Consider the following 27,656-nt stretch of genomic DNA (forward strand, 5'->3'; position numbering starts at 1 on the left):
AACAGATGGGAAATTTAATGTGAAAGTTTGCTAAAAGCAGGATGAAAAAAAAAATGTAAGGCGTGCTAAAAGATTGTTGAAATGGTAAATCCTTTGCTGTTACAATAACAGGAAGGCTGGATAAGAAAGAGGGCACCAGAATTGCAATCAATTGGAACAGAAGTGGTCCAGGACCAAGCAAGCCATGATAGTAGTTATCAACAAGGATTCAAGTCCCAGTGGGACATCCTGCGGAATGTTGGAATGGGGCACTATCCCAAATGCTCACCATCATCATAGTATCCCAATTGGCACATCCAAAGGCATTATGTCAGGATGGGCCGAGATGGCATCGTGTCTTGTTTCATGGGAAAACCATGATGCCGTGCCTCACACAATCTGAATCATTGTTATGAAGCCTACACTGACTGGAAATGTACCCGTGATAGAATTGAATGGACTAGGATGGACAAATAGAGAGAAATATTAATACAAAGAATTAAAAGGCAAAAGCTGCTAAAAAAGTCCATATTTCCATGTATCCTTTGCACCAAATGACATGAGTAGCTATCGCACACATATACTTCAAAATGCAAGCTGTGCCTATATCCACTAAATATATGCATTTGATCTGGTCATTGTCTAATACCTTTTTAACTCTTCCATGTTCAAAATTAAGAAAAATGCACCAGTTACTTCCAGAATACATCTAGGAGGCTTCCCAGATACATCAGGGGATTTATATGGGTGGCCGCTGGTGGCAGTCTAATGGCTGTTCACATCTTGATAATGGGCATGATGTATGGTAATACTAGCCTATGTAACATTGATGCTATTGTTTAGAGTCAAATGGATTGGAAAATGACTTATTTGACCAAGTCTTTAGATGTTGATATTATTATATGGAATATGAACTATGTTATTGAGATAACCCAATATGCTTAATTGATAGTTTTTTACATGTTTATTTTTTTTTTTTTTTAAAAAATCCATCTGGTTATCATCATAACCCATCTATATCTCAACCTTCACTATCTACTGTATTAATGTATCTACTATCTAGTATGTATACATTCATCACAATTGGGTAGCCTATCTTGTATGAACAAAAATGAGACCAGCGGGAACTCATAACATAATCAATAGTTTGATACCTTTAGTTCTTTCAGAAGAAAAGACAGAGAACGCTCTCTTAACAATTTAGCATCATTTTTGGATATACCTGTCCCTGCAGAGTAATTAAGATTTCAACATCAACAGCTAAGAATAGAAGTTTAGAATATGATCTGCAACAAAATTACAATAAATCACCAATGATAGACAAACAAGAAAAAGAAATTACCAGACAGAAGTACAGAATAACAGAATATCAAAAGATGGATACCACTAGTACATGTATAATCCACACAGTTCACCATAAATAATAATAATATAATAATGATAAGAGTCACTTAAGTAGAGCCATACATACTTCCTAAGGAATAACTTCCCCATGATTACATATCTTTATAAATTGGATCACCAAAAACAGCATTAAGCAAAACATCCCACATGGGCCCAAAATAGGATTACTGGACACACCAAATAGGTTCACTTTTCTTCCAAATACAAATAATTTTATGTGAATAGCATGGAGCAAGCACCATATCTTATCCACAAAACATCCTATGCCAATAAGAGATAAGCGTGATTAGTGGATCAAGCGAGTGTTGGACACTATACCTTTTGCACAGAAAAGTTTTCCACGTATCTCAGAGTAAACTATTCCATCCTCATGGAGTATATTTTTCCAGAGTAAAAGAGGATTATGCGTAACTTAACATATTTACTCCAGGTTAACTTAATCTAACTACATCCAAACCAAGGTTACTCGTACCACACCAAACCAGCCAGTTTGGGAAGTGCCAAACCAGACTGATTGGTCGCCAGAACAGTTTAGCTGGTCCATTAGGGATATGAAGGGTGAAGCCCTCCCTAGTTTGAGACTCCCTTCACTTGGTTTCAAAACCCTACTCCCTGATGCCCTCTATCCTTGTCAAGTCGACAACAACGATCTATAACAACATCCTGGCAAAGTGAGTCTCTCTTTCCCCCTCCCTATCAGTCCCTGTCACTAGATCCAGAGCTCTCAAAGCTCCCTCATGGCTCGAAGCTCCTCATCCTCTCCCCCTCCATCTCTTTCCCCCTCCCTCTCCCTACTTCAGTACATCCTACAACAGCAAGGTACAGACCCATATCGTATCAAACCGATCATCAGCTGGTACGAGTCCTAGTATTGGTTCAGCAAACCTTGGTCCAAACAATCAACCAATTTGAAAATCAGATTTTCCAAATATTAACCTGTACTCTAAGACATAGGTTAGATTGTTTGACTGTTGAAATACAAATGTTTTCAGGCTAAACAAGCTGATATAGGTTGGCACTAGCAGAAAAAATGATCAAAAGAAAGACTCCTGCAGAGACATGTTCAGAATTTTTTTGACCAAAGAGGTGCAAGAGGATCCTACTCTGCCTTCTTGAACAGGCAAGGGTCTGCCCGAGCCATTTGGATGAACCATTATAAAACTATGATGCTAAAAAAATAACAGAGGAATCTTCATTATTTACATATACTATAAATTACAGAATAATTCTACCCTATTATAAATCCGAGATGAACTCCCTCATCATGATGCACTGTTGAGGAGTTAGCTGATTGCCCATCAACCATATGCTACATCCTCCAGTCCAACCACATCCCATGAAAAAAAAAAAAACTTTCAAAGATAAAATAAAACCTCGCTTTTCCTGTCTCTACCTACTTCTCACAATGAAGCATGACACATGACCCAAATAAGTTAAATATTTGTATATCTAAGTGAAAACATTGATTATCTTACTTTTTTAGATAATTAAACACCCCAAACAAAAAGAAAGAAAGAAAAACTAAAAAGAGAGGAAAACATCTCACCTAGATTCACTATCAAGAGTAATTCACATATAAAGAACAAATCCATACAGTATACAAGAATTGCTAGCTTTTTAGGACAAAAAACAAGAACTAAAATGGCAGTGGCTAAGAAAATATCTAAGAACTACATGGTTATTTGCGATAAAAACAAGAATTAAAAGGTCAGTGGTTAAGAAAATACCTAAACTTAGGCCATCTAGTAAAACGAGGAACACCCCATGTATGAATGCATATTCAGATCCAAGACTTCCCTCAGTCACATTTATAAATGAAATCCAGGACAACAAATCTCTCACTGTGAGTTGCCTCCCAGTTTGCAATTGATTGAACCACTGTTAAACAGATAGAAGAAAGCTGGTTGTTAGATCATATGAGAATAAGGAGAAAAGAATAAACAATGAGGCCATAAGGTATCTTTTTCTGGTGGCAGGTACAGTGAGACTACATAACTTAAAATACTTCCGATAAATAAACAATAAGATAACATAGTAATAAACCAAAAAAAAGGTTCCCCAACATGCAGTTATACTGAGCAAGCGAATGTTCTTTCCAACCTGCAGCCTGGTGATTAGGACTTAGGCCTCAAGTAAGTCCATCAATCCAGTAAATGTATATTTTATTGACCATACTTACAATAAGTGCGGTAAAACTATACTAGATAATAAACGAAAGCTTGATTGTAAGTAAATCTTCCAGTATTCATGAAAGAACACATCTACATGTCAAAAAGGCTGCAGATAAGTATTATAGAACAGTTCTCTCCAACTCTCATGGCAAGATTCAGCAATATATGGCATTTAAGAAGCCATCTGGCCACACATGACATTATGCTGCTCATGTGAACAACTAATATGCAACATTGACCTGAAATAAAAAATTGAAAGAGATATAAGAAACAAACAAATTGTTCCATACCTGCCAGAACTTTAACATACAATCTGCTAAGAACAAGATTTCTGACTTAACGAACCTGTATTTTGAATCAAGGAACAAACAAATACATCTCACTCTTCCATTCAAATAAAGAGAAAAGGGGAAAAGAAAAGAAACAAGAATAAGGAGGAGCAGTTCAACAAGATCCAATTCACCATAAGAAATATGAGGAAGAGACGCTAGACCTACAAACACATATAGGTGAGAACCACCAACACACAGCATAGACTACACAACCTCCATATTGATGTAGACCCTATATCCACTTCATGCGGGATACATATATAAAGTTGGTCTTGCTGCCTACACATATAGGTGAGAACCACCAACACACAGCATAAACTACACAACCTCCATATTGATGTAGACCCTATATCCACTTCATGCGGGATACATATAAAGAGTGGGGAAGGGCGTGGTCTTGCTGCCTATTGGCAGTTCTCATCCACACACATTTGTAGGTTCAGAGCCTTCCACAGAAATGATGCACATACCTTTCAATTGCAATGCTCTTAAGTTCATTAACATCATTCACAGGAGGAACCCATATCTCAGTAAATCGATTTCTCAATGCTGGAGAAAGCTCCTTCTTCCCATAATCACCTCCCGGATTCATTGTTGCAAAAATGAAGAAACTAGGATGAGCAGTTATCTTCTCAAGAACAGAACCCCCTTTCTCAGCTAGTGACTACAAAAATGGTAACCGGATTAGAAGAAAGTTGTGAAATCAGCAATGCAATGAAGGAACAACTTCAAAGGAAGAAATATGGTGCACTTCAAAATCCTCATCAAATTCCAAAAGCATGCAGTCAAAAACACGTGATGCAGAATAAGACATAACAGTTGTAAAATAAATATAGCAATAAGCTTCCTTATCAATCGTCCCATATAACAAATTAAGCATCTAAAAGCACTATTATGGATAAGAATTTGAGCCATGTGAGTCCAACAGGGGCCCAAAATGGCGTGAGCTTGAGGCCCTTGCATCGATACGCATGTTATGCACAAACCGATAATGATTTTCAGAAATCTTGTGATTTCTATGGTTCACAACTTTACATGCACTGATGAAAGTTGAAGATACACTTTTCAGAATATCATCATTGTCAGATGCAACGAACAATGGTAAAAAAATATAATACAGTCACTTGAAATCAGTGCATAAGAACTTGAAGAATAGTGCAGTAAAGACAAGGAATTCTAATTGAAAAAAAATGATAATCTGGTGAAAAATAAAAATGTATAATAAAGGATATAATGCTGAGAATCAGGAAAGTAACTATTCTTTTAAGGGACAGTAATCTCAACTTTAAGAGTCCCTGCACCATCCAATATCCAATTAACAATCAAATCAACCAAAGAAGCTCCCTTAAAAAGCAATGGACAAAATATGATCTTGAATCACACAACATTAAGGCCAAAATTGGTGGAAGCAGACAGGGAGAAAGAAAAAGGAAAAGCCAACAAATAAAACTCAATAAAGTGCTGAGAAAAGATTTAAAAATTTAGCACAAAGCATTGGATATCAAAGAATAAAATAAAAAATAAAAAGCAGAGGAGAAGGCTTGGTATCGTGAAAGCTGGAGTGGAATATATTGATTTGTCTTTGTACACCACTGCTTGGGTTGCTCTCACTTTCATTTAAGTTTCGATTTTTTCATATTTATAATACTTCAACACAAAATTCTAATAAATAACAGTCAAACTAGAACGTCGAAGAGAAGGGGACTAATATGCATTTCAAGCAGAAATAATATGATTTTAGTGAAAGATTAACAAACACGAGACCTTGAAACATATTTTAGACATTGGAATTTTTATTCTGGATTCTACCAGATATTCATATGAACAAGCAAGAATTGGGGTCGAGATAGATGCCAGCTGTTTCAATGAGACCATATGGCACTACTATATAAGAAATAGTATTGACGTACCAAACAGAACAAACAATCATTAGATTTGAACTTTTGACATACATCATGTTGTAATTGAAAGAGAAATTGACCAAAGCAAAGAAAATGACAACAATCACAAAGAACTGATTTGAGATATACAAGGAAGATCAACTATGAAGACAGTTTCTTTGCTAGGCCAGTCAACATTACAAGATGTAATTTAACAGGCAATGAGAAAGGTGCCCAAAATACAGCAAACATGGATAGCAAGTAACGAAAATCAAAATAAAGCTGTTGCTCAACAACTTAATTTTAAGTTACAGTGAGTTAAAAGGTCAGACTAAGCCTATACTTCCTCAGTAATTACAGATAAACTGATTGCTGACACAACTGAAGAAGCATTATAGTGTATCTATGATATACTATTGAATGCTGAATAAGTAAATGGCTGAACATCAATTCTAGATTGTAAAGGAAAACCTCGGCCCTTTGATTCAGTAGAATGAAAACAAAAGGAATGACAATCAGCATTTACGATCAAGACCTACTTTGGTTATAATAATTGATTTGCAAAAGAACGATATCCAGGTATAAGACTAAAATGGTGCTTCTGTAGATGATGCGAGAGATGTATGCTTTGTGATCCAAATGATCATTTTGTAAAACAACAAGAAAGCCCACATGCTGTATGGTTCAAAGATATTTGGGCAAGCAACTGCTCGACTAAACATGATGAATGTTGCGCAGGTGGTGGTTTGGAAGAGTGCTTGAGTTGTGTGCATGGTGGTGATTGAGTAAATGAATCATAAAATGAGAAATAAAATGTAGACACAAGGAAAAGAGATTATAGGAGCTGGCTTAATTGAGGGCCAAAAGATAGAATTGATTGCGATACTTGGACATGAGCAGGGTTTGAAAAGGATGTGCAAAGTCCTGGATAGAATTGGTATTGAAACTTAAGGCAGCCAGAAAGGCAAGAGAAAAGCCTCAGCAAATGCAGAAGCTATAAGAAAAAAATTTTGCAAAACTCATAATAAGACCAGAACACAACTCAATGGAATGCAAGGATACAGGAAACCTAGTCCAAACAGTTCAGACCAAGGTGTGCGGACTAGGTACTGGAACCCATGCCAACCAGCCGATGGTACATGTCGATACCAGACTGCACCGGTGCCAACCGACACAAAACAAAAAATCGAACCGGGAGGAAAAGAGAAAAAGATAGAGAGATAGAGAGAGGGGGGAAGAAAGAGAAGCAGAGGGGAAGCCATCGAACAGGCTGCCAGTGGGGCTCTGACTAGCTGCTGTGGCCACCGAACAGCGCACTCGATGCTTGCAGCACCGCGGATGTGAAACAGGAGCGATCGCCCATATTTCATGGGTTTTTTTAAAAACACAGATTACGATGAAGCCGGCAAATCCATTAACAACTTCACTGTTTTTAAATTTTTTAAAAAAATTTCTTAAAAAGTGAAGCCAGCAAATTAATTTGCCGACTTCACTATTCATTAGCTTTTTTAAAAAAAGCCGACGAGTGAGCAGGGGCGATCGCCTCTATTCCGCGACCACAGCTCCATCCGCATGTATTCCACTGCTCGATAGCCACAGCAGCCACCCGACGCCTTCTGATAGCTCCTCCGCCATCTGCTCCTCCCTCTAGTACGGTCGCTCCACCCGCCCTCCTCTTTCTCACTCGTTTAAAAGTCCTATCGGACAAGACCGAGCTACGGAGGCTTCCGCGGCCCTCCGACGGCCCCACCATGCCACTGCCAACTTCCGGCAGCATCGTGCTCTCTCCCTCCCCTCCTCTCTCTCTTCCTCTCTTTCCCTCTCCCTCCTTCGGTGTACTATTTTTCACGGTCGAACCATCCTGGTTTTCTGCCGGTCTGGCTCGGTACAGGGTGTACCAGCCAATTCAGGCCAATACATAATTCCATGGTTCTGACTAGACTTAACAGTTATATAGCAATGCAAGAGTTCCAAAGACAAAAACATCTGGTGTTTTATGACAAAAATTCAAATGAAGCAGAGGAAACATCCTTCTTAAAAAAAAATAGTTAACTTTCATGCAATTGAATATGAAAAGATTAACATGACAAATCAAGCAATGAATAAAAGGCAAAGAAGACTAAACTGTATCTATTTTCAAAATATTCTGTTATGCAATACCTTCTCATTTGTAAATTTATTAAATCCATAAAATAATTAGAAATTATAAAACCCACCAAAATATACTTATGTGAAGATTATGTTTCCGAGCACAACTTACGGTTTTGCGAGTTGCCTTTACAAATGCAGGTCTTCATCACATAATGAAAACTACATAGAACATGACAAAGTATGATCTTATCAAACTATGTTAAATTGTTAATATTTGTTTTATCAAAATAGTGCATAAATAATCAGTGAATTATCAAGGTGGACCATATTAAGTGGTATTCACACAATGAACAAATGAGAAATTTCAGAAATACCTCTTAATCTTATCTAAGCTCCCCCATAACATGGATTTCATTTTCTTGGACTCAGAATCCAGATTTCCAGGAACAGAGATCAGTCTTTTATAGAATTTTGGTTTTAAAAACAAATACCAACAGGCTTAGTAGATTTCCCTGCTTGAGGCAGTAGTTTGTCAAGTTAAATCAGTAGAATAAGAAAAGAATTCTTTTGTTGGTACTTGGTAACGAATCATACTAACTCTTGTCCTATCATTATCTACTGTTGCGAGATGGAATCCTAACAAGATGACTTTTGTCTCCCTCCTATATCTGTTAGAAGTAAATTTATTTACAAATAGAGGCAAAACCCACCAATTTCCTTTCAGGTTCTAAAACACTGTTCAGCCGTTCAAGTACGCTATCATCAGCCAAGGAAATTTCATCCACCAGAAAAAGATCTCCATCCTTCATCGCTTGCACAAGTGGTCCATCCTGCCAGAGGAATATGGTCTGCCACTTCTGCTTCAGCTGTAACAGATCCAGTTTTATTTGCTCAAATGCCTCAACATCTTGTTGAGTGACATCAGGATGCAAGGGAGCATTTTGATTGTAATTATTAAGTATTTCATTTAGTTGACTTATAGTCATGAAACCTTGTGATATGTCAGAAGATAATGCCTGCATCACATGAGATGTACGTGTTAACAAGCAATATCCTTGAAGGTTTAATTGTTGTAATCTTCCAAAGGTACCCGAAAAAAGTTAGAGAACACATACAACATCTCCTGCAAAGTGAAGGAAAATTTTGGATTGCTTCACCCTCTCAATCCCATGTTTGAATTCCATAACTAATCTTGATCTATCTCGCACTGGATAAAACCCCTGGTAAAAGATAGAACATGTTAAGATAGCAAGAGATGTCATACAAACAAGCATTTCAGCTTCATCAGACTAGTGGCCCAGACATTAACAGAAATGAAACTTAAAAGAATATAAAGAAAATCTAGAAAATGTGAAACTGTGATCAAAATATAAACACACCCCAATGAAGTCTGAAGTCTCAGTGTACTGATGGCAATTCAAAGTGTGCAATCTTGCCCTCAAAACAATGCTCAACAACTGGCAGACTGTGGTCTTCCCACCACCAGTTTCACCAACAAGAAGGACAGGCTCACGTAACTCATAGCAACGCACAATAAGAAAATATAACCTCCACATACTTTTAGTCCATGTAATACTGCAAAAATTAACAAGATATGATGATGAAATTTAGAACAGTGCAAAGAACAAATGCACCAAGTATGAGATAAGAAAGTCAGACTCACTTTCCAAAGTTCTCTTGTCCTCCTGGAATCCTAGAGAACTCAAAAACAGCATCACCCTGGCCTCTTTCCTGCATTCAAAAAAAAACCTAACATAACTGTGCTATCCATCAAATAAGAGCATTAAGTCATCAAACAAGAAGCATGCAGCAAACATAATCATTGCTAGGCCAGAATCACAAACAACAAGAACAACAACAATAATCCTAGGCCAGAATTATATAGAAATCATTCTGCACAAATACTAACTCATTGTGACACGTGCTTAAATGAAATAGATGGGCAATAGCCATCAGCGAGCATAACTAAAGTGGTAAGTTTAAAAGAACAAAAAACTTAAGCATGAAACAGATAACCCTCCCAAACGTTGCAAGATAAGTGAATCAAAAAAGAAAGTGAACAAATTTCTCAACATGAAGCAAATAAGGAAAGGCAACACCCCAAACATCAAAGCAAACCACCTCATTGAACAAGATGACACTCTTCCACCATAAGCTAAACAATCACCAATACAAGTTGGCCATATATGTAGAATAAAAATTGCACGATGTATATGCATTCTTAGTTCCACAGGATCGAAACAAATTATTACTGTTATCAACAAAAAACACATCAGTCCGTTTCTATGTAATCATGAGTAGTATCTCATATGCTTAAACCACCAAAATCATATCAGTTAAAAAAAACAACAATCTAATAATTACTTGGAATTAACTAATACAAAGCATGTTTGGCCAACAAATTAGATTTACATCAGAACTACAACAGAGAAAAATGTAGCAGTTCATAAAATCAGAGAACATGTTTCAGAAAACAGAGTAGGAACAACTGACGCACCGCTTTGTACAAGTCTTCTATTATCAGTTTCACACGAAGGCACCGTTCCAAAGTTTCTTGGACAACATTCTTCTCATTTTCATCTCTCAACCTTTCGGCAAGAAGAAGATATCCATCTCTTGCCAAATCTTCATAGGATTTCCCAAACATCCTGAAACGATTGGCCCATCGAAACAAGTCTCGTGGGGTGATGAAACCATGTTTTCCAGCAAAGACTTTACTATTTTGCCTATGCAACTGCAAAGCCTTCATAACTTCAACCATTTTCATAGCATAGCTTGCAGGTATCTTGCATCTATTTTCTAAAATGATGGTCAATTCATCTTCTGGAATTTCATCAACATGTATCTCCAAAAAACGATTGCGAAAAGCTCGAGACAACATTTTGCGCCCGCCATATAATGTAGGTGGATTTTGGGTTGCGAAAAGCATAAAATCAGGGTGCGCAGACACAGTTTCTTGGAGTTCAGGTACAAAGAGTTCCCTGTTATCATCTAATAGCCGATTTAAAGCTTCCAACACATCTGAAGGAGCAAGATTTAACTCATCCAAAACAATCCAGTGTCCCTTGCGTACAGCCTTTACTAATACACCCTCCTGAAACTGAAGTCTCCCAAAAGAATCTGTAATATAAGAGCCAAAGTACTCCTGCAAATCAGTATGCTCGTGATTGTTGATACGGACAAATTCATGACCAGTAACTGAAGCAAGATAGTGAACAAGGCTAGTCTTGCCACTGGATGTGGGACCCTGTAGAAGAACTGGATATCGTTTGATATACACTGCACGTGCAAGGTTCTTGAGATGCTCCTTAACACTTCTAGTAAGAACATAATTCTCGATGAAAGTAGAAGAGTCTGAAACATCTACAGGTTTTGATTTTTCAGAAAAATAAGCGTCAAAAGTAATACTGGGAGGCACAGTCCCACCTAACAAGTATGACACTATCATCTTGTTCATAATTTTTGCACTGGAGCCATCCAGTGAAGTAAGAAAGAACATGCAAAAGCCATCATAAAGGGCTCTTTGGAAGCCAAAGTTCTTCTCTGCCTTTTTAGTATATTCCAGTGCACGAGCGAGGGATCTCAAACTGAACTGTGGCTTCTGGTTAGCCCCATCCTGCAGCCTCTCCTCAGATTCACTTTTGGCAGCTTTGTAAAACCGAACAATCCTGCTAGACATATCACCCCTAGTATTTATCTCATCCATATATTGATTAACAAAAAGAGTCAGATCCTCATCATCTAATACATCATCAACAAAATATTCAGTAAACCTGCTCCTAAAGAATATGGCAGTTCTCGCTTTCCAGCATCTGTAGCAGGATTCATGCAAGCAAATAAACGGAAGGAAGGATGGCGATCTATGTAATCAATATCCCCCCTTTCAGTCAAGCAAAGAGTACCCTTATCTCCATCTAAAACACCACTTATTCTCTGTAATGTTTCTGGTGGAGCAAGATTTATCTCATCAAGTAAGATCCAGCAGCCACTTCTTAGAGCAGTTATAAAAGCTCCCTCCACAAATGTGAATGACATGCCTGCAGCGGCACCAATTTGCTTACGAGCAGCATTAAGTCTCAAAGAAAAAGACTCCCAATCTTGAAGTACATCTTCAGACAAAGGCCTCTTTCTCTTTGAGCCACAGCCAGAATCAACCCTCCTATAAACACGTTTCTGAACAAACTCAACTGATTTTTGAAAGGCATGTAGTAGCTTTTTCCAGTTCTTTTCTATTGCATATATCTCATAATGACGAAGCAACGCTTCATTATCCTATTTGAAGAAGGTAAGTATTCATCAAACAAGTAAACAATTTTCTTGTGTTAAGAACAAGTTAACAAATTATTAGCAATAAAAAGACCAGCTGGGCATATTTTTTTTATCTATATACCTTTCCAGAAAAGGTTTTACAGAACAATTGCTTAAACTCATGATAAAGAGGAACGCAAATTGAGCGTGCATCTGTAGGCTTGAATCCACCCAAAAGATCAGCAACATCACTCTGCTGGCTTAAGTTCTGCAGTAAAAATTATCCATGTAATGTCATAAAACTAGCATTTATGAAAGAATTGATACTAATTGCAATATTATCCTTTGGCCGGTACCATCACAGTAAGTGGCTGGCCAAGCCTCATGGCCAGATTCTGCACAAGTGTAGTCTTCCCAGTACCAGTTTCACCCACCAGAAGTACAGGTTCCTTGTTCTTCACAGAACAAGCAATCCTCTCAAGAACATGTAAGGCACTGCGAATACCAACAAAAGGTCTCTTCGGTTGAACAACCTGCAACAAAAGAAATCAACATCACATATAACAGAAGGAACAACATAAACTCGGCATAATTGTGAAGGCCATAAACATACTGCAGCCTGAGAGCATTGTAGAACCACTCTTCCAACTTGTAAATCCGACCGTCGAGTCTGCGATAAAAGAAGCATTAAACACAACAAGAAACAGTGAAACATAATAACTATCACCATCAGAAAGCAAGATAAACCTGAAAAACTGGCTTGCTAGGAGGATACACATTTTCCACAATTCCCCAAATCCTAGCAATTTCTCTCATCATCAATAAGCGGTTTTCAAAAGAGGATAAGGAAGCTGCAAATATATCAACAGCCTGAACAATATAAGAAATGTTACAAGTCAACTTACAATAAATAAGAAAGCATTTAGTAAGAAAGTTGGTTTCTTAGATTAAACTCATCACCAAAAAGGAACTAAAATACACCTCTTGATATATAATCTGACGATCACTGGCTGACAAACCAAGGCCAGAAAAGTTGAGATCTAGACCAGCAATTCTCCTGCACCATTTCAGAAGATCCCTACAAATGCCAAGGTTTCAGCAAACAAATAACAACATCAGTAATGAAGTCGAGAAAAATAGAGCACATACCTTAACGAGAACCTACTAAAAGTACCAGCTGATACAACCCCAACATCCTGGATTCCTCCCATCGGTATGAAGCCAAAGAGTTTACTTTTTCAAAAGTTTCTGTAAGACACATTACCAAATGCCTCGTTACATGCACTGAGATGCAGGAGCAAAGAAGCGTAACATAGGAAGACAACCTACCAATTAGCTTCGAAGAAATACATTCTAAACTAGGATACCATGCATTCAGTATGTCTAGCACATCTCCACTGCTTGCCGTCGCAACCATCACTTTTCTCCATAAGACGCTAAAGGGCAGACTTCCTATAAAACAGAATCAACTCAGTGTTTAAGAGAATCCACATAAGAAGCAACTATTTTCCGAATATGAAAGTAGTAGCAATTATTGAAATGTGAAGATAAAAAACTTCACCAACCGTAAGGCATTATATTTTTTTTCTTAAAAATTTTATTGGCTAAAGAAAAATGCTAACAACCAAAAGCAAAAAATGTTTCATGGATTAGCTGACGACTATTTCACCTATTTTTACCTTTCTAGTTTCTACAGAAACGAAACAGATAAGCAGCAACTGCATGCTGACAAACTTGTCGGAAAAGCGAAGTCATGCAATGGATGAATATAAATTCAGTGTCATCCAAAATAATTTTCCATCCATAATACAAGTCCAACACCATACCATATCCATCAGTATTGTACTGGTAATGTACCAGTAGCTCAAACCTTGGCCCAAAAAGTATACAAGCATCCCACAAAGTATACAGGGTTATGTTCTATTCCAGATTTTACTTTTTAGGAAATATTTTGGGGATTAGTTATTTGTCTATCAAGAGTACTAGTTTACTTGAAGCAAGTCATAGAAAGCCTATAAAAGTGTCTACTAAGATTGAATGACAAAGTATTGCAGGTGATTTGTTTTGAATGAATGAGACGATTTCTTTAGGTCACGTTTGGCCTGGCCTTCCTTATCTTTCTATCCCTATCTATTTGTTTCTTCTTCTTTTTCTCTTAGTACTTCACTAGTTCACATTATTTCTTCCCTCATAATATTCTGTCATATTTTTGTTGCTCTTCTTCTTCCTCACTGGACTGTTGGCACTGCAAATTGATTTTCTGCAAAATTAAGTCAGATCTTTGCTGGAATTAACTTTCAGCTGTTTTAATCCCTTGCTGTCAGGAGTGGGGAAGGTGCATGCAGGGGACCAATTGAGTAGGTTTATCATTCAAAACTCTATTACTTGTACCACCTAAAGAGAACTTTTTTTATGATAGGAGAAAAGGGCTAAAGAACTTCATGAAACTAACAATCAATAAGTGGTATAGATCAAAGTATAATAAGAAAAAAAAAATACATCAGGGATCAACTATGCAAACCATGAAAACAGTTGGTCCAGGCGTAGAAGAAATTGTATGAAGTTTTAAATTCATAATATATAAATTCATTTTAAAAAATATTAAAAAGAATTTCCTAATTTATCATGACTTTAAGTCATGAGGAGGTTGTGCATAAATATTAGACCATGAAGGAAAAGCAAGCTCAAAAATGTCTAAAAAAAACAAAAAGATTAATAGATGACATGCAAGTATATGATATTCAAGGACAGAATATTTGGTTTGTGATTTTTATAATAGAACACAATTTACTAGTAAGAATTAAACACAACCACAAGTTTGTAGGCTGACAGCAGACTGCTATGATCAAAAATAGAAGACATTATTGCAATATATAATATTCTAAGAATACCCAATAAAAAGATCAATGATTAAAAAAATAATTTTATTCCAAAATGATGAATAAAGACACAGTCATACCTTCTATAGCATGAGCAACTTCATGCGTTGAAGTTGACACAGTGGCAAACAAGCGGAAACTATCAGCCACACTTATTGCCTGCATAAGTGACATGTATTCAGGAGATTGGTAACAGAGATTGAAAAAAAAAAAAAAAGATCAGCAAGGCACCTTTATACAAGATAATCAAAGCAAACATTTGTAGTTTTGTACTACAAATATCATCAATATATACAGAAGAATGACCATGTCAAGTCAAGAGGAGCAAAAAGTAGCATGTGAACAGTTGACAGTCTGTGGAAAGTGAAAGTTGCTTGAGAAGTATGTGTTACAGTTGCAATAAATATGTCGGCACTCGAAACCAGAAAAGAATTGCTAGCTGACCATTGATCTACACATGAATACTGAAAATCTGCTTATCTTCTATCACATTTTAAAAGAATGATCAAACTAAGTTGAATACAAACTTGTTCAATGATTCAAGCACTAATAACATGGTACATGCGCCATGCCAACACGCATACCATGTTGTACTACGTACCAAGTATCAGCCAAAATTTACAAGAACATTCTGTAGTATTATTAGTAAGGGAAGGGTCAAGGATTTTCTGGGATGAGATATACATTGTTGAGGAACCCTAGATAATGTTAGACTAAAGGATCATCAACAAGGAAACACCAGTTGGTTGTATATTCTTATCCAACACCTGTATCATTTGATGATACCATGTGAATCATAAAAAACAAATATATGGCTAATCCAATAACGAAATTTTTGTACGCAAAGTGGAGCAAGCACAGAAGTCATCTTTTTTACTCAAGATTGGGTCTTTATGCCAGGTGCTTATGCCAATGGCTTCGGGGGGTATTAATGTTTGCCATATGCCTGCTCTGATCGGAATCACTAGGGATGATTCCATGCTACAGTTTGACAGAAGAACTATTGGACACAAGATTTTCTAAACCATCCCAACCGAACAATTCAGACCGTGCCAAACCACACCGGTGGTAAACCAATTCGATTCCGACAGAAAACGGCACAACGACCATCTCGGAGGGAGGGATAAGAAAGAGAGGAGAGAGAGAGGGGAGAGAGAAGGAGAGGGAGAGGGCCTCCGGTGGCCATCGGAAGGCCGAGCTCGATAAGGGCGAGGGGAGGGAAGGATCAAAGGAGAGAGGGAGAGATCTTCCTTACCAGATGTCCAAAGGCCATCGGAGGTCTCCGAACGGACAACGATGCCGTCGCGATATCTCCTACAGCCGGCTAGTGAGCGGCAAGGGCGACCAAGGTTGGAGAAGCCAAGGGGGCCTCCGCCCTCCTCCACTGCAGAATAGGGGGTTGCCGACTTCAACCGTAATTATAAAAAAAAAAATAATATATGGAGAAGTCACAACACAGTTGCCGACTTTGCGCAATAAAACTGAAAAAAAAATGAAACAGGGGTGAACCCCTGTTCCACAGTGGAGGCCCTCGGCTCCTCAGCCTCAGCCGCCCTCACCGCTGCTCGCCGACCGTCGAAGATGTCGCAGCAGCATCGCCGTCCGTCCGAAGTACCTCTGACAGCCTCCGAACACCAGGTAAGAAAGACTCCCCCTCTCTTTCCTTCAGTCCATCCCTCCCTCCGCCCTTACCAAGCTCGGCAAAAGCTCAGATGGCCTCCGACGGCCTTCTCTTCCTCTCCCTCTCCTTCTCCCCCCTCCCTCTCTCTCTTCCTCTCTTTCTTCTCCCTCTCTCCTTCTCTGCCCTGTCGGTTCAGCCCGACACAAATCGGTATGGAATAGTACCACCGGCCTACCAGCACAGTGTTCGATTCCAGTTCAGCGATCCTTGATTGGACACTCTTGGGGAAATGCACTTGCTTTTCCTGAATTCTATGATCTAAGAGATCAAAACATTCATGATATGCATCAGGTTGGTACAAAGTAATACCAAAACAGTGCAATGTGAGGAAGTGTGCTTGGAGGAAAAGAAGGCAGGGAAATTTATCGATAGTGCCTAAGACATATAGGGACCATGGACCTGATGATCCCACAATCATAGTTTTTTTCCAAGCTCGAATATGTCAAAAAGGATTTCAAATTTTCAATAGCTAATCAGAGGGATGCTCTAAGAGTGCAAAACTTGGCCAAATAGAAAGAGTGCAAGGCAAAAGCAGAAACAACAATTTTTTAAGTATCTTACTAGGGACAATGGTCAAGGCTGAAATGAACTAAAAAGAGAAACAAAACCTTAGCTTTCCTCATGTTGCCAATGCTAGAAAATGCAACTAGTTTCCCAACTCAATGTTGCAGACTAGGAGAAGTCCGACATTAATAGGATCCATGGTGCTGTGCCCAACAATTATTTGGTCAATCAGATCCAAAGTTCTATAGCTTGTTAAAAATAACAAGGATCACTTTTCTTCGAGGACGAGAATACGAGATGAAAGAAGCAAATAGGGAGAAAGCATCTGGACAAGATGGTCTCTAATTCCCGAGGAAGAGCTCATCCAACAGCTAAAGCAGCTGGACAAGATGGTCTCCAAGTCCCAAGGAGGAAGAGCTCATCAAAAGCTTTCTTAGCAGTGTTTTTAAGATCATTTTCAAGGTTTTGGCTAGCAGAATTGCTTGTTGAATGCACCCATGGATTCAACTAAATGTGCCTTTATTAAAGGTTGTTTCATTGACAACAGCTTCCTTGGAGCCAATGAAATGATCAATGACCATAAAATATCCTACAAAAACTAGGTTCTGAGAGAACTTATGATCGTTTCAAATGGGCTTTCATTACTATAGGTAAAGGGAACAATTGATTCAATAAGTAACAGGGTTTGCAGATCACTCAAAATATCCCATATAGCAACACCATCATTAGTGAGTGTACATGCAATTGGATTAAGGGTGAATGAGGAAACAAAAGAACTCAATCTCCCTTGTGCTTTTTGTTCTCTGATTATCTTATTTGAAGTATGATGAAGGCTGGAGAGGTGGGGATAGTGGAAGATTCGGATGACAGACTGACCCTTTATAATCCTACTCTTTCGTAAAGCTGATGTTGAACAAGTTTCCTTGCTGAAGTTCATTATCTTTCAGCCTTGAAATTTAATGTTTGCTAGAGTTCCATTACGTACCTGGTTGGCAAATGCAGCCCTTACCATTATGAAGCCAACTATTATGCAAGCCCATGCAAGTGGCCTAGCTTCATTTGGTTGTGCCTACATGTTGGTTACGTTATGACTGAATGCAAGTATTGTTGAAAAATGTTACATTAATTGCTACCAAGTAATAACTGCTACATAGTAGGCAGTATGTGTTGGTTAATATTATTATTGACTTTGCCATATTGTTAATGTATATTTTATTTTTTAATATATTATACTTTAAAATATGTGCTTGCATATGGATCTGTATGTTGCATGTGCACCATGTGGTCCTTGACCACCCACATGTGGCAGCCAACTTTTACAACTCAGCACTTTAGGGCCATTAGGATGTCTGGACCCAAAATCCTATGGGATTCATGGATTGGGCTCAAAGCCTCAGACAACCAGCTAAGTAAGACTCACTTAGACCGATGATTATAAAAATCCAAAGAACCATGGAAGCAGTCTGGCCCGAATCCCATAAGGAAAAAAAAAGAGACCTCCACAGGTTTTTTTTTCTCCCTATGGGATTCGGGCTAACCCACTCCAATAATTTTTTGACTTCTTATAATTATAGGTCTAAGCCAAACTTAGGCCCTATTTGGGATTGCTGTTGGCAGTAGAGCTTTTGGAGTTTTTAGAAGTAGAATTCTTGAGAAGTAGAACTTTTAAAAATAGAATTTTTACAAAAACTGTTTGTTGTTTGATAACCACATTTATAAAGTGTTTTGAAACTTTAACATACGATTGGCAACTGAAATAAAAAAGCGCTTTTAGTATGATAAAATGACAATAAAAGATATCACATAATATTGTATAGTGGAGAATAATACAATATAATATTATATATTATTATGTATTAAAATATTATTATATTATATTATTACGGTCAAGGACTTGTGGCTCGACATGTGAGATATTGTAGCTCTGACCCATAGGCCTAACGGTTTTGCCCTTCAAAAGGTGTCTCACATGGAAAGATGGTCCCTTCCTATATAAACCAGAGTCCCCTTGACTCACAACCAATGTAAGACTAATGATGCCCTCCGTTCTACACCACAATATATATAATATTATTATCATATGTGACAATATTGTAATATAATATAACATTATTATGATTATAACAAATAATTTATAATGTAATTTAATATATTCATTATAATATAATCTAATAATAGATTATAATATAATACATTATATTATATTATTATAATATAATTATATTATAATAGATTATATTATATGTTTATAATGTAAATATTTTTATATTTTAAAATATTATTTTATTGTATAATATTATTATTATATAATGTAATATAATATAATATTATTATAATTATGATGTAATATATAATGTAATATAAAATAATGGAATATAATCTAATCTAATAATAAATTATAATATAAAAAATTATATTATATTATTATAATATAATAATATTATATTATTATAAAATATTGTTACAAATTGTATTTTTATAATATAATAATACTACAATAGATTATATTATATGTTTATAATATATTATAATATTAATTTATTATTATATTATATTATATTTATAGTATAATAATATGATATGATAGGATATAAGATGTAATTATGAGATTTATTAGTGGGTATTTCAGTCAATAAAAAATTTATTTAAATTAAAATAGCTTTTCGACATTATCCAGAAAGTATTTTTGGGGAAAGCTCCAAAATAAAGCTTTTCTCAAGTAGACCTTTTTCAGCTTTCTTGCAAAGCCAAAAATAGTTTTTCAATTTTTTATCAAACATTATTGTACCATCCAAAATATTTTTGGAGGGCAAAAAGTGCTTTTTGACACTCTAAAAGCTTAGCCAAACAGGGCCTTATTTAGTTGATTGTCTGGGCCCAACCCACGAATCCCGTGGGATTTTGGGCCCAAACATCCAAGCAGGCCTTTCGAAATATTTTTAACCTTAAAGGAAGCATAGGAGTATCTCTTCTTCCAATGACAATGCGGGGACTGAAGGGAGTTAACAAACATCATTGAAGGACTTCAGACTGAACAATGCTACCAGCATGGTATCTTTGGAATGAAACACGCAAGTGGACTTTTCTTGGCAAATTTTTAACAAAGAAAGTTCTCTTTACATCTTCTTTCTCTTTCTTTTAAAAGTGGAAATAGTTGGATTAGACACCATTATATATAAATGCAATCATATGTGGAGAATCTCTAAGTACTTTAGTTCTTTTAAGTTTTAAGTACAAGTGCTCCTTAATATAGGGATTGTCCCTTACTTTTTATTTCAAAAATAATAATAAAGATAACAATAATAGTAATCCATCACTAATGAGGACACTATAGAGCTTATGTAGCCTTACATGGAAAAAGTTGTGGATTTGCTTTTGGCATGAAGATTCAACTATATTATTCACCATAATCACCAATCTTTTGTCACAATTAGATGATATTGATGCCTTCCATAGCTACATTGCTATTTAAATATTTTGCTACTTCGCAGGAAAATTTGGTTAAGAATCAAACAGATCAAACTATTAAAAGAAAAACAAAGAGATAGCCATGATGAAAAACAACATCAAGAGCTTAAGGAACTGAAACAACTCAGTTACAATCAAGCCCAAAATTACTGGCACCAACATCCATACCAGCAGCCTACTAATACAGTATAGATCAATGCAATGTGTTACCATAATGACACATAGCATGTCCATTCATGTTTGATGCCACCATAGCAGTAGGAAGTGATAACATATACCAATACAGTACAATACAGAGGGGCATATCAGCATCAATGCTTTATCATTATAGTGCAGTAGAGCCAGTATGGACCAGTACAGTATGGTACTCCAATTCATGCTTGCAAGTTGCAATGATACTACCTTCAAAGTCAAGTACTTAAATAGTGGATGTCTACTAATAATGACCGTGCTAGTATAAAATCTATAATAATATCATGATTTGCCATGAATATTTTAGCCTAAAAAAAAACACTTAAAAAGATAAAGTCAATCTAAATATGTTAACGTCCCTTAATTTCCAACAATTCTGAAATGGAGAAAGCTTGGTAGCATCTACCACCATATAATCTGTGAGACAATAAGGGAACAAAAAAATAGTAGTGATTACCTCCCCATGACCGGTTACAAATGAACTTGAACCTTCCAATAATGGTAAGATGATTGATTGTATTTCATTAGGTGCTTTATCTATGTCTTCAAACACAACCCAAAATCCTTTCAGAATAGCCTGTCACAATAATTTGCAAACAAAAATTTTTAGCAAACATTCATGATTGAATGCACCAAACATGAGAAATAATACAGACCTGAGATAGTGAACCATGCTGCCATCTGAATTCACCAGGTTGTTCTGAGCAGATGTAACTTCCTACCAATGTTTTGCTGTCCATTTGTTCATCCATGTGAACGAACAGAACTGAAAATGTGAAAATTTCAAGAAATTAAATGGAGCAGTAACTTCTAGCAGTCATTGTAAATTTGTAATGAACTGATGAAATAAAAAAAATGAAGCTGTAGCCCTACTGTATATGCAAATGCATGCTTCTCAACCACCAGCAGTATGGGCCGAAGGAGCGAGCATGAAAGGTTCAAGGAATTAATTGTGGAGCAACTACTAGCAGTAGCAGCCATTACAAAAGATAGATGGAATAAAAGTTTAAACTGTATTCCTATTGCACACTGTACACACAAATGCATACTACTAGCCACCAACTCCCCATCCGACACCCCCCCCGCCCAAAACCTTAAAAAAAAAAAGAAATGGGTCCCCCATGGCAAGACTGGCTGACCCACAGCCACAGATGTGCATCTGCATCCCACTAACATTCAAAAAGCACCTTTACACTGTCACAAAACTAACTCAATATATAAGTATTTCAAAAGGTAAAAACCAAAAAAAAAAAAAAGAAGAAGTTGACCTCTAATTCAATCTATAAGTTCATCATTTCACCTTACCATGATTTCCATAATGATAAAACAATATGTGAAAAATTAAGTACTAACTTTTTAATATATGTGACAAGATTGAATATTTGCACTGCAAAAGAAAGAAAAAAAAATGAAAAAGAAAACCACCTTTACTCAGTCGTAAGTTTAACCTTTCATGTTATCATGACTTTTTGTGATGATTATCGAATTCTCAGAATGACAAAAGGACATGAAAAATTCAGTACAAAAATTTCAGATATATGGCAAGATTATATAAATTTAGGGATTTGAGCCAAGATTTCACAACCAAAATTAAACAAATAACAGCAGAATGATACATTTGAAGTTTAAAAGATGCACATTTTAAACAAAACTAGGATCACTCAGCTTGCCAAGGAGCTCCATTCAAAAATCAGACACTTTGTATTGGCACACCACCAGTGTGACAGGTTATGTTCCAACAATTAATACAGCATTGCATACACTGTGCATTGGGCTGTATCAGTATACATTGCTATAATAACCATGAAACAGTACCATAAACAACAAGACAGGCTGCAACATGCTTTACCATTTTAAATTTGTATCCACCATTCTCAACAAACATGTTCCTGCTCGAGAAAATCTGAAGATTTTTTAATTTTATTGAGAATTAGAAGGATGATCTAGACATTGAACAAGGTAATTATGCTATTGGTAATCATGTAACCATTCTACAGTAAAACAACAATATACTTATATCTATCACCAACACTTGGGATGGTGCCCTGTCCCAAAAGACACATCCTACCATCCCACCGGCATTTAAAACCTTGATGTCAATTCTACTTATTCATAAAACAATAACTTATTAGATTGCCTGGGTGTTAATCTTATGAAGCAAGGTTCGCGGACTCGGTACCGGAACCCATACCGATTGGAGTCGGTACCGTACCGTACCATATCGGACATAAAAAAATTCAAAAAAAAAAATCCCACCAAACAGCACAAAAAAAAAAAAACAAAGAAAACCGGACCGAACCGTACCGAACCGGACCAAACCATCCGGTATCGGGTGGTTCGGACCGATACCGTACAGAACCGACCGGTTCTGTCCGGTTCAAGCCATTTTCCAAAAATTCAGCTTGAACCGAACCGATTCCCCACTGGTACAATACAATACAGAGTGTACCGTCCAGTTCAAGCCAATACGAAATATCATACTATGAAGTATGAACCCATATAATATGCAAGTCACCAACTCAACCCATATACAATGTACAATAAAATAACTAACCATACATCTTTTAGCAGGTCTGGCTGGATTTTATTTTTTTGCTTGTAAGGCCCATAGTTGTAACTTGTGAGTGCCACTACCTATAAGCCATATAATGCACTAAGGGACAGCCATAATGAAGCATATATTGAATCTGGCATGAGCATGTATCTAAATAAATGTAGATATTTATATGCCATTCAAGTATAAAAGAGAATGTTCAATGAGAACCGCACAGAGTACCTCGATTTCCACTTAGCTGTGCCAATTTATTGATCAGTGCAGTTTTTCCACCACCTGCAGGGCCATGGAGAAGTACCGGCCATTTTTGACTCAATGCCATTAAAACCATCTCAAAACTCTTTTTTACCGTAGGAGTCAAGACATAATGGCTTCCCGATAAGACATCACTAAAGGCAAACATCAAAGGGGAAGTTAACATTATAGATAAAAATTGTACAATTTAAGTAACAGCTGCATCTATCTAAGATTATAAATATATTGATCACATCACATACCATGAGACCTTATTCCTGCAACTTCTACTTCCAGATTCCAGATCTCGAGAATGTATTGATGAATTAATGAAAGAAACATTGTCAAAAGATTCTAGACAAGGAGTAAATTTAGTAGTTCCAATAAGACAGCCTCCATTTTCCATTTCAGGTGCTTGAAGATACCAACCAGCCTTTTCCAATGAAGTATCCTTACAAAACTCCTCCCACCTGCAGTATACAAAATACAAATTATTAAAACATAGGACCATCTTGCTTGCATGCATGGAAAATTTTCTGAAACTATGTAATAAAACTAACCGGAGTAAGCACATAAAAGCTTCTTCTGGTGCTAGACCAAAATTTTCAGTAGCTCTATCACTTATCCTAAGAACAACCGATAATATCTGTACACTACACCATGTTATGTCCAGTGCGTCGCTCGATGTTTTGCCATCAACTAAACCAATATTGCAAGTCTGCTGGGGCACGTCTAGGAAACAGGACCAATCCCATAATTCAGCAAACACTTTCGGTTCCATGACCAGAAAACGATAGGACACACGAACAGAATCAAGCAACTGTTTAACATCCTGAGATTACAGCAGCGGTTAGACAATGTTAATAAGCAGAAGATTTGATCAAATGGCCTGGAAAATAAAAACGACTCACAAACTCCAATAAACAGACCACATATCAAGTGGTTTCTATGACATTTAACATCTAAGGGTCTGCCAAAATGGCCCTAAGAAATTAAACTCCACCACATGCAAATACACTTAGATACACACAGAGTCACAGACTACAAGTATCAACAAACAAAGCAGCTGATCCAAACAAATGTGTGCAATACAGTGTAATCCACATTAGCCTACAACCACAAGCACCCGCAGGCCATAACATATGATCGTAAATTCCCACAACATGTGAATCAGTCTTATTGAATAAATACACCAATATGTTATGGTAAAATAAATAGCATCCGAGGAAAGAGCGAGATATAAACTAACAGGCATTAAAACAATTATCAGAAATAAACAACTAAGACTAATTTGCAAATGCACTATTTTACAGATGTAAGAAATATTAAAACACTGAAATGTTAGTTTCTACTAATGAAGTAGAAACTGAACATTAATAGCCAAAGAAAACAAGCATGCATATATACTCTATATAAAGCAAATAGTGAAACCACATAAGAACCGTCAAAGGCAAAAAAAATAAATAGACAAAAATATGTTATTGCAAAATTTCATATATGTTTGTAATAATACAATTGAGATGTTGGAGTTCACTTATAATGAACGCATATTGATATTCCAAAAGAAGTACTAGACAGATTATCCTTTTATTTCCTGCTGTTCAATCACCCCTCCCTTCCCTTGACATTGAAAAATCGCTGCTACAAAAGAACCATGAAAGATATACATATATATACTACAGAAGAATTGCAATAATGATACGTGCCAAAATTGAAAATATTAAAAAAAAATGAAAAACAGTAGTACTGATCAAACAATCAGTAGGGTACCATGAACATACGCCAGCGTGGATCGCTACAGACCAATTCAGCCACTATTGCTACAGTGGATTTCAGCATCCCAGCACCCATACCGGTGCTGGTTTCACGTTGGAACAGTATGGCACCAATGGTACCATTCTGTTCTGGTGGCATTTGAATCCACAGTTTTAAATAACAGGTAGGACAGCCATCTCAAATGTAAAGACAGGATGAGTCCAAAAATGGACCAAGATGGGAAGGGACATCTGCCGTCCTAAGTATCAAAATGGGGGGTGTCCCATTCTACCAAAACAGGGGAGAACCCTGTCCCACAGAATCTAAACCTTGATTGATACTAATGAAACTGCTAGACTGCTAGTTAATCTATACAATTTTCCTACGGTTTTGCTACTATAATTTTTATTAGTTTATATGCAAAAGTAAAAAACTTAATCCTGGTCATCTATTTCCAAAGGGTTTTAAGGAAATTAGTAGACTACCAGCTGCATTCAGTTACTTGTATATGTTATTATTTTTTATTTTAAAAATAGCTACTGTTATGAATATTCCAGCCCTCCCCTCCCCAACCTCTTCATGCCCTCATCAACTATTAATTACCAAATGATTAAAAAAAAAAAAACCATACAGTTAAGAAGTATGGAACATCTAAAAAACAGATTACTTCCCTAGCTTCTGAAATAACAAGAACTTGACAGTGGTGATTGCACAAGAACAAGCATTTGGAGTAGGTAACCTATATCCTTATAGCTGCTAATGTTGATCGTATAAAAAATAAGACTATGAAGTAGTGATCTCCTCAATATGACGATGCAGTAATCTAGGCATCACTTTACAGTGCAATTGCATAACCTCGAGATGCTGTTAATCGGATGAGAAAAATTAGAAGCTTCTTCTGGCTAATCAAGAATTTCCAGTTGAATGCCATGATATACCAAAAATTCTCAAGAGCATTTAACAAAGAATGAGACAAAATTAGTAATCTTTTTAGACAACCCCACTGTTCAAGATACATGGACAATGATTTAGAGTATAATTCATCTGGATCAGCTGCTTACTCAGTGTAAGATTTTAGTAGCCAAAATATGATTGTGCTTGTAATATCCTCTAGAAAAGATAACAGTGAGACATGCATTTATAAATCTATAGGAATGATCATCTTTTGCATAAAAAATGGAAAACAACAAAGATAACAAAATTGATATGGAACTCCAGAAGTGAAGTAGATAGAACTTATATTTCTCTACATCTACAAAATGTCACAGAAGAGGTTCGATATTTAATTTTGATTTATGATATATCATCAATGGCAAATCAAGTGACAGATGTAACTCCATTGAAATTTACTTCCGCAAACAAACTACAAACCCATGAAGCTTTAAAAGAGCACCTTTTCTGTGAACTTTGAAGCAGACCGCAACAATAAAAGACGTCCGAAAGGAGGTGGGGAAAATTTAAAATAACTCAACAAACTCCTGCAAGAAAAGAAAAAAATGCATCATATGCTGAAAATATATGAAGCACGGACATTTTGTTGAAAGAAAGCAACTAGCATCCCTGGCAGTTGTAACCTATTGCACCTAATACCTATAACATGCAATAACACCAACCAAAAGAAGTTTCACTTTTAAAATAAGCTGGGTGCAGCTTTGTGTACGCCATGAACCTGTTTGGATGCCAGAAGATCTAGATCTAACCTTAAAAATTTCAACTGCACCAATTTGTTTGACTGAGTACTGTCGTGAAATGATGTGTCCCAGACATCTGATGAGTAATGAAGCTGCATGACAATAGGTTTGAAGCATGAAGTGATGCCACGACATGGTGCAAATCATACCACATATGATATAATATGTGAGACTGACAATACCTTGAACAACTTGCACATGTTACATCATATATGTGATCTTGATTTGTAATTCAGTATTCATTCTTTTTTATGAGCTTCTGCATAGTTTGTCCATGTGATCTTGTATCTGGGATCTCAACATTGACCTTATATTACCTAAACAATTAATTAGCTTGATCTAAGCTATCTATGCCAAGTACCAAACATAGAGATCCTAAGAGGACACTCAACAAGATATGCTTGTACATATACCCGAGATTCCCCAAAAACAGTCAACATATACGTGATGATTACAATTTACAAGACCCATCTGTATATCTAAAATCAATCGAGTATGATATCGTAATATTCTATTTTCTGTAAATTTTCATAGTTGCTCAGAAAACTTCTGTCTACCTGCTTCTAGAATATTCTATTTTTTGTATGTTATGC

At 36.6% G+C, this 27,656-nt stretch overlaps 1 protein-coding gene across 1 annotated transcript in view; it reads right to left on the minus strand.

Moving 5' to 3' along the window:
* LOC105053627 (midasin) overlaps nucleotides 1-27,656 on the minus strand; it is an 84,445-nt gene that overhangs the window by 39,179 nt on the left and 17,610 nt on the right. Inside the window, 25 exon segments of the mRNA XM_029267180.2 lie at nucleotides 1,134-1,207; nucleotides 3,111-3,261; nucleotides 3,845-3,899; nucleotides 4,357-4,550; nucleotides 8,568-8,873; nucleotides 8,973-9,077; nucleotides 9,237-9,432; nucleotides 9,521-9,588; nucleotides 10,355-11,643; nucleotides 11,646-12,129; nucleotides 12,248-12,373; nucleotides 12,462-12,638; nucleotides 12,719-12,775; nucleotides 12,853-12,975; nucleotides 13,087-13,183; nucleotides 13,255-13,315; nucleotides 13,318-13,353; nucleotides 13,435-13,557; nucleotides 15,065-15,143; nucleotides 21,287-21,406; nucleotides 21,486-21,595; nucleotides 23,606-23,772; nucleotides 23,881-24,087; nucleotides 24,178-24,449; nucleotides 26,766-26,850. Coding sequence (XP_029123013.2) covers nucleotides 1,134-1,207; nucleotides 3,111-3,261; nucleotides 3,845-3,899; nucleotides 4,357-4,550; nucleotides 8,568-8,873; nucleotides 8,973-9,077; nucleotides 9,237-9,432; nucleotides 9,521-9,588; nucleotides 10,355-11,643; nucleotides 11,646-12,129; nucleotides 12,248-12,373; nucleotides 12,462-12,638; nucleotides 12,719-12,775; nucleotides 12,853-12,975; nucleotides 13,087-13,183; nucleotides 13,255-13,315; nucleotides 13,318-13,353; nucleotides 13,435-13,557; nucleotides 15,065-15,143; nucleotides 21,287-21,406; nucleotides 21,486-21,595; nucleotides 23,606-23,772; nucleotides 23,881-24,087; nucleotides 24,178-24,449; nucleotides 26,766-26,850 — 4,762 coding nt within the window.

This window comes from Elaeis guineensis, chromosome 11, assembly GCF_000442705.2.
Source record: "Elaeis guineensis isolate ETL-2024a chromosome 11, EG11, whole genome shotgun sequence".
In the NCBI taxonomy this organism is placed as follows: domain Eukaryota; kingdom Viridiplantae; phylum Streptophyta; class Magnoliopsida; order Arecales; family Arecaceae; genus Elaeis; species Elaeis guineensis.